Source organism: Lottia gigantea, assembly GCF_000327385.1.
Source record: "Lottia gigantea unplaced genomic scaffold LOTGIsca_56, whole genome shotgun sequence".
Taxonomy (NCBI): domain Eukaryota; kingdom Metazoa; phylum Mollusca; class Gastropoda; family Lottiidae; genus Lottia; species Lottia gigantea.
The window spans coordinates 1,820,874-1,828,172 of NW_008709919.1; the positions used below are offsets into that span (position 1 = coordinate 1,820,874).

Consider the following 7,299-nt stretch of genomic DNA (forward strand, 5'->3'; position numbering starts at 1 on the left):
AATCAACCCCTCGAAATGGCACATCTGTCCCTTTAAAGATAACCAGTACAGTGTCTTTATGGTTGCAACTGTAAACGTATCTTTAGACGTATTCTGCTGACTATTTTCAGCATGATTTTAGATGGGTACATTTGGCATTTTACTACCACCATGTACATTGACCTGGACTAAAATTTTGAGTTATTTGTTTATTTTAGGATGGTATGTTGTATGGAAGTTATTTTTATCCAAGTTTAAATTTGTTAGAGAATTATTAGGAAGTAATGATATAGCTCAATCTAGTTCATCAGAAAGAACATCACATCGAAGAAAAATCAGGAAAGATTGAACAAATATTGAAGGTTTTTTAAGGTATCTAGTGGACTACATAATTATATTTGTTTTTGATACAATTGCGTTGCTAAAAGTATTAATACCGGTAGTATTAAAGGGGAACTATGCCTGAGCTGAAAACAATACAGAATATTGTACATTTTTTGTGGTCATGTACTTATCACAGCAACATAGTCAGTCCATCTAATACACATGTACTTGTGTATTTGCCAAAAAGATTGCCATTGAGGTATTGTGTACTTTTGGTTGTCCCAATGGGTTGAATGTTAGACAGGACCATGTTCTTGTTTATTGGGCCAAATTCTGACCCATGTAAAATAAAGAGTTTATCATTATTATAGTAATATCATTCTTGGTTTTTCTTATAAGAGTTTTAAGTTTTAACTTTGTTTGCTTGGGGGTTGAGTTTGATTATCATCTTCTAGTCGAATAAGTGACATGGGTACCAATCCATTTTCAACAAAAAATTCTGAAGCAATTGCCAGTGCTTTTGACTTCTATTGGACTAGAGATCAGATACAGTTTTCAAATCTCCAGTCTAATTATCTCTTCATAACTGTATTTTTTTTATTTCAAGCATTAATTTTTAGATCCTTGGTGGAAAAAAATTAAGATGGAGATTGCTGAACCAGCTATTTTATTGTCAAAGCAAATCAGGAAATTTGCTTCTCAGGCAGTCAGGTGTAAGAAGTGTGGATCACATTTGAAAAGTGAACTCACTAAAATCTTAGAAAAAAATGATATTAAGACAATTTCCTTTGATTTAGTGCAGGATATTCATAAAACATTAGTATCCAATGGAGATGATGTTTATTTACATGAAATGATCAGTGATAGTGATATATTTTTACCATCACCCCCTCCCCCAGTGAGAAATCCTGAATTACAAGCCCGGATAGACAAATTAAAATTACAGCAAGCCAATAAAGAATACAAGGAAATGACTAAAAATGTGGATTTAACACAGAAATATCATGCGGATAAATTTGGGGATGATATTAAAGCTTTGAACAGACATTTAATTGCTGTATTTAATTTTATTGTGACAGTTGGCGGTGCCTTTGCTTTCGGTTATAAATCTGTAGAATATTCTGTAGGCTCTTCCTTACCATTACAAATGATGTCTGGTTTGATATTTGCTACTGTTGTTTTCTTTGCTGATCTCTATTTTCTAATCAAATATCATTCAGACTGAATTCAAAGGATCTTTAAAGTTATATTACCTCTTAGGATAACCAAAAAATTTAAGTTTTAAGACTTGGTTAAAATGAGTCTTTGTTCATGCATCTGCATGTCCATTCTAAGAGGTAGTATCCTTTCAACGTGCACAGCCTGTAGCACACTGTATGGATAATCCTGCACTTGAGATTAGTCTTTTCTCACTTTAATCCTGCACCATGCTGCAATGGTACTTCCATATTGTAAAAATAATGGGGCCAGTAAAACTAATTTAAAGACGGGTTTCCTTATTTTTTAGTGTCAACTAGAGCAAACTATTTGATTAATTGGTGTTTCTAATTAATTATCATATATTATTAATCATATCATCATGTTATTATTGCATATAATCAAAAATTTATCCAAACATAAATGTCCATGTATGGACAAGTCTGGATAAACAAAAAAATACTTTTTGACCTTTCTTGATCGGTCACTCATTGGAATTCTGCTGGTAATAATTTAGCTTATTATGAATTAATTATGGACATGTGAGACAAACAGGTATTTTTTCAAGTCATCAGAACTTCTTTCTATTCATATAAGTGTTAGCATTTTCATTTTCATCAATGAAATAAGGGAACCCATCTTTAATATGCATGTATTACTTTTTTAATATATCATGTTGTAAATTAAAAATAGCCTGTATTATTCATTGGTAGAAAAAATAAATTGGATTAATATACATTTTTGTTAAAGTGTCTGTTTTTATACGCCCACATCTCTCTATGTGGACGTATATTGTCGGCAGCCCCGTCGGTCCGTCCGTCCGTCCGTCAACATTTGTTTGTAAACGCTCTAGAAACTAAATTTTTTGATGGAATCAAAGGCTAGGCCTCTTACGCCAGTTTTGAGGAGTTATCGCCCTTTAACCTCTATACAGTAAGTGCTTCTATCAACATCAATTGCTCGTAAACACTCTTGAAGTGTTTGAAGGAATCAAATGAAATTCGGTATGTGCATACATATTCATGAAACGAAGGTCCGTCAACATTTGCTTGTAAACGCTCTAAAAACTAGATTTTTTGATGGAATCAAATGAAATTCGGTATATGTTTACATATTCATAAAACGAAGATCAAGAATTTGAGCTATTTTCGACCGTTAGAAGCAGAGTTATCGCCCTTGCCCCAAAATCTTGAATATTTACCATTCGCATGCCGTGGTGGGCGTATATGGCTGTGGTCCACTATCTTTCTTTGAGGGATTGTATTGATAATTTCTAAACATCTTATTGTGTTGGGGACACTGATAGCATCGATTTGTACCATTCCAATTTTCAGTCACAGGTCTTTAGTATACATTTAAGGTTTTGACTGAAAGTTTTCCCCTGTAAATAAAGATTTAAAAGTGATTATAAATATTGGTTTTATCAAGGCTATCTTAGACTATAAATACTATTTTAAAGACGAAATTTTAATTTACATATTGGGTAATTACACATAACACGAAAAAATAAACAGTATCTGTCATTAATTTTGAAGACAATTTCATAAGTGATACTTACATTTTTAGTGTCGTATGGTAAAAAATAACATTTACGTAAGTTACTTAAAATAGTAATGAAATGAAATGAATGGAGTTTTACGTCCTACTTTTCTGCACCTTGTGCGCTAATGAAGACGGACAGCGCTATGCAGAATGCGATGAGGGAAATTTTGCAAGGACAGGGGCATTAGCCTGCTCTTTTCGATTTCGAACTGTCGACGGATCTTTAACGTACACAGCCTGTGGCACACATAGCCTCATTTTATTGTCCCATCCGAAGGACTAGACGCTTTTTCCATTTCGGCCCCTCTTAACTGCATCACTGACAGTGGGAAACGGGGTTGAAAAATCAGAAGGTATTATCTCGACCTATTTCGGGATTGATAAAGTAGTAACAGCAAATCTAGCTATATAAAACATGATTTTCGTGCCACTTGGAAGGTTGGCTATATCTATTTAAAAAATGAGTACTAATACTTTTATTTTGGTTCAAGGCAACGAAAACAGTCAAATATTTTGGGAGACAGAAAAAAGATCACGAGAGTAAGTAATGGACAAGCCAGAATTGCTGAAATTAGTGAGAAAATGAACAGCATCCAGATTGAAATATCACCAATACAACAGATGGTCTGTATAATATACTAGAATTACGGTACAGTAGCGTCTAAAATCACCAGAAAAATATTACAAAGCTTTGTCAAAATCCGGCACGATTTTTTCATTTTAGATAGGGTCATCCTTGGGTGATTGCAAACAGTCACACCAAGTATCGACAAAATCCTTCAAGAATCGTGCATTCTATTGTTTACGAGTTTGAGATTTTTCAAGGACAAGGCAATGGCTCATGTCAAATAGTTTTCGACATTTTGATTTTAGATAGGGTCATCCCTGAGTGTTTGCCAACAGTCACACCAAGTTTCGTCAAAATCCGTTAAGAATTGTGTCGATAAGAGTGTCTTCAAGAGAAAAGGCAATATATCATGATAAATATGTTTCGATTTTATGATTTTCAAAAAGAAACATACACGCAAAGTTTTGTCAAAATTGTCAGAAATTGTACCTTATAGAGTATAATATAACTCATACTATTTTTTTTTTTAAGTTTTCAGATTTTCAGTAGGATTCATCCTTAGGTAATAACAATCACTTCACACCATGTCAAAATACATCTTTCATATGGGCGTATAAAAAAGTGAGAATCGGCCATGTAACAAAATTACCAACCTGTGGGTCAAAAATTCATTTTTTAGGTCTTGAAAATCAATGTAATTGGCTTTCTTAGACTCGGTGCTTCGCTAAGAGTCCCCCATAAAAGTACATAAAAGTGAAATCTGAACACTTTTTTTTGCGAAAAAGTGCCAAAATTATCTGTTTGTCATAGAGAAATCTGAAACGCTCAGCACTTCCAAATTAAAAGAGATACGAACTCGCAGTTTATGGCTAACAGTTCAAACTACAAACAGTGTAAATTTCATCTTCTGGACTTTTTTTTTTAATAAAATCGGGGGAGATCGGAAATTCGATTCAAAGTTGTTTCTTGCATTTTGGCGAAAAACTAGAGTCGAAAAACTGTGCAAATTCGGTAAATTTTTGGAGAAAAAAGGAAACTTTTTGTTGCATGAATCGAATTGTACCCAATTTGCTCAGTTTTTCGACTCTAGTTTTTCGCAAAAATGGCCGATTTTGGCCGGTTTTTTGCGTTTCAATACGACATTTTGTAGCTGCCCCTGAAGGCGAACCGTAACTGCTACAGGGTTGCGCTTTGGTGGGTGGGTAGCCAATGTCTGGTTCTATACGGCACAAAAAACCAGGATGCTTTATCTGAATTAGTTCGGAAGTTACAGCCGCTCAAAGTTTGCCTTTTTTTCCCCCACATTTAACCCAATTTGCACAGTTTTTCGACTCTAGTTTTTCGCCAAAATGCAGGAAACAACTTTGAATCGAATTTCCGATCTCCCCGGGTCCCCCCGGATCGATTTTAGTGAAAAAAAAGAAAATTTTTTTTTGGTCCAACTTAGAAATTTTTCCTGAACAAAATGACTAAAAAATGGCCGATTTTGGCCGTTTTTTTGCGTTTCAATACGATTTTTTGTAGCTGCCCCTGAAGGCAAACCGTAACTGCTACAGGGTTGCGCTTTGGTGGGTGGGTAGACAATGTCTGGTTCTATACGGCACAAAAAACCAGGATGCTTTATCTGAATTAGTTCGGAAGTTACAGCCGCTCAAAGTTTGCCTTTTTTTCCCCCACATTTAACCCAATTTGCACAGTTTTTCGACTCTAGTTTTTCGCCAAAATGCATGAGACATCTTTGAATCGAATTTCCGATCTCCCCGGGTCCCCCCGGATCGATTTTAGTGAAAAAAAAGAAAATTTTTTTTTGGTCCAACTTAGAAATTTTTCCTGATCAAAATGACTAAAAAATGGCCGATTTTGGCCGGTTTTTTGCGTTTCAATACGACTTTTTGTAGCTGCCCCTGAAGGCGAACCATAACTGCTACAGGGTTGGGCTTTGGTGAGTGGGTAGCCAATGTCTGATTCTATACGACACAAAAAACCAGGATGCTTTATCTGAATTAGTTCCGAAGTTACAGGCGCTCAAAGTTTGCCTTTTTTTCCCCCACATTTAACCCAATTTGCACAGTTTTTCGACTCTAGTTTTTCGCCAAAATGCAGGAAACATCTTTGAATCGAATTTCCGATCTCCCCGGGTCCCCCCGGATCGATTTTAGTGAAAAAAAAGAAAATTTTTTTTTGGTCCAACTTAGAAATTTTTCCTGATCAAAATGACTAAAAAATGGCCCATTTTGGCCGGTTTTTAGCGTTTCAATACGACTTTTTGTAGCTGCCCCTGAAGGCGAACCGTAACAGCTTCAGGGTTGCACTTAGGTGTGTGGATAGCCAATGTCTGGTTCTATACGGCACAAAAAACCAGGATGCTTTATCTGAATTAGTTCGGAAAATACAGCCGCTCAAAGTTTGCCTTTTTTTCCCCCACATTTAACCCAATTTGCACAGTTTTTCGACTCTAGTTTTTCGCCAAAATGCAGGAAACAACTTTGAATCGAATTTCCGATCTCCCCGGGTCCCCCCGGATCGATTTTAGTGAAAAAAAAGAAAATTTTTTTTTGGTCCAACTTAGAAATTTTTCCTGATCAAAATGACTAAAAAATGGCCGATTTTGGCCGGTTTTTTGCGTTTCAATACGACTTTTTGTAGCTGCCCCTGAAGGCGAACCGTAACTGCTACAGGGTTGCGCTTTGGTGGGTGGGTAGACAATGTCTGGTTCTATACGGCACAAAAAACCAGGATGCTTTATCTGAATTAGTTCGGAAGTTACAGCCGCTCAAAGTTTGCCTTTTTTTCCCCCACATTTAACCCAATTTGCACAGTTTTTCGACTCTAGTTTTTCGCCAAAATGCAGGAAACAACTTTGAATCGAATTTCCGATCTCCCCGGGTCCCCCCGGATCGATTTTAGTGAAAAAAAAGAAAATATTTTTTTTGGTCCAACTTAGAAATTTTTCCTGATCAAAATGACTAAAAAATGGCCGATTTTGGCCGGTTTTTTGCGTTTCAATACGACTTTTTGTAGCTGCCCCGAAGGCGAACCGTAACTGCTACAGGGTTGCGCTTTGGTGGGTGGGTAGCCAATGTCTGGTTCTATACGGCACAAAAAACCAGGATGCTTTATCTGAATTAGTTCCGAAGTTACAGCCGCTCAAAGTTTGCCTTTTTTTCCCCCACATTTAACACAATTTGCACAGTTTTTCGACTCTAGTTTTTCGCCAAAATGCAGGAAACATCTTTGAATCGAATTTCCGATCTCCCCGGGTCCCCCCGGATCGATTTTAGTGAAAAAAAAGAAAATTTTTTTTTGGTCCAACTTACAAATTTTTCCTTTTCTAAATGACTAAAAAATGGCCGATTTTGGCCGGTTTTTTGCGTTTCAATACTACTTTTTGTAGCTGCCCCTGAAGGCGAACCGTAACTGCTACAGGGTTGCGCTTTGGTGGGTGGGTAGCCAATGTCTGGTTCTATACGGCACAAAAAACCAGGATGCTTTATCTGAATTAGTTCAGAAGTTACAACCGCTCAAAGTTTGCCTTTTTTTCCCCCACATTTAACCCAATTTCCACAGTTTTTCGACTCTAGTTTTTCGCCAAAATGCAGGAAACATCTTTGAATCGAATTTCCGATCTCCCCGGGTCCCCCCGGATCGATTTTAGTGAAAAAAAAGAAAATTTTTTTTTGGTCCAACTT

The 7,299-nt window shown here is 36.3% G+C and overlaps 1 protein-coding gene across 1 annotated transcript; it reads left to right on the forward strand.

Annotated features, from left to right (window-relative positions):
* Window positions 1-1,126: 1,126 nt before the first annotated feature.
* On the forward strand, window positions 1,127-1,525 carry LOTGIDRAFT_98317 (hypothetical protein; the record flags this gene model as incomplete). Its single annotated transcript, XM_009063274.1, has 1 exon — window positions 1,127-1,525. A coding segment is annotated over one exon (399 nt), but the record flags the coding sequence as incomplete, so codon positions are not given.
* Window positions 1,526-7,299: the final 5,774 nt, after the last annotated feature.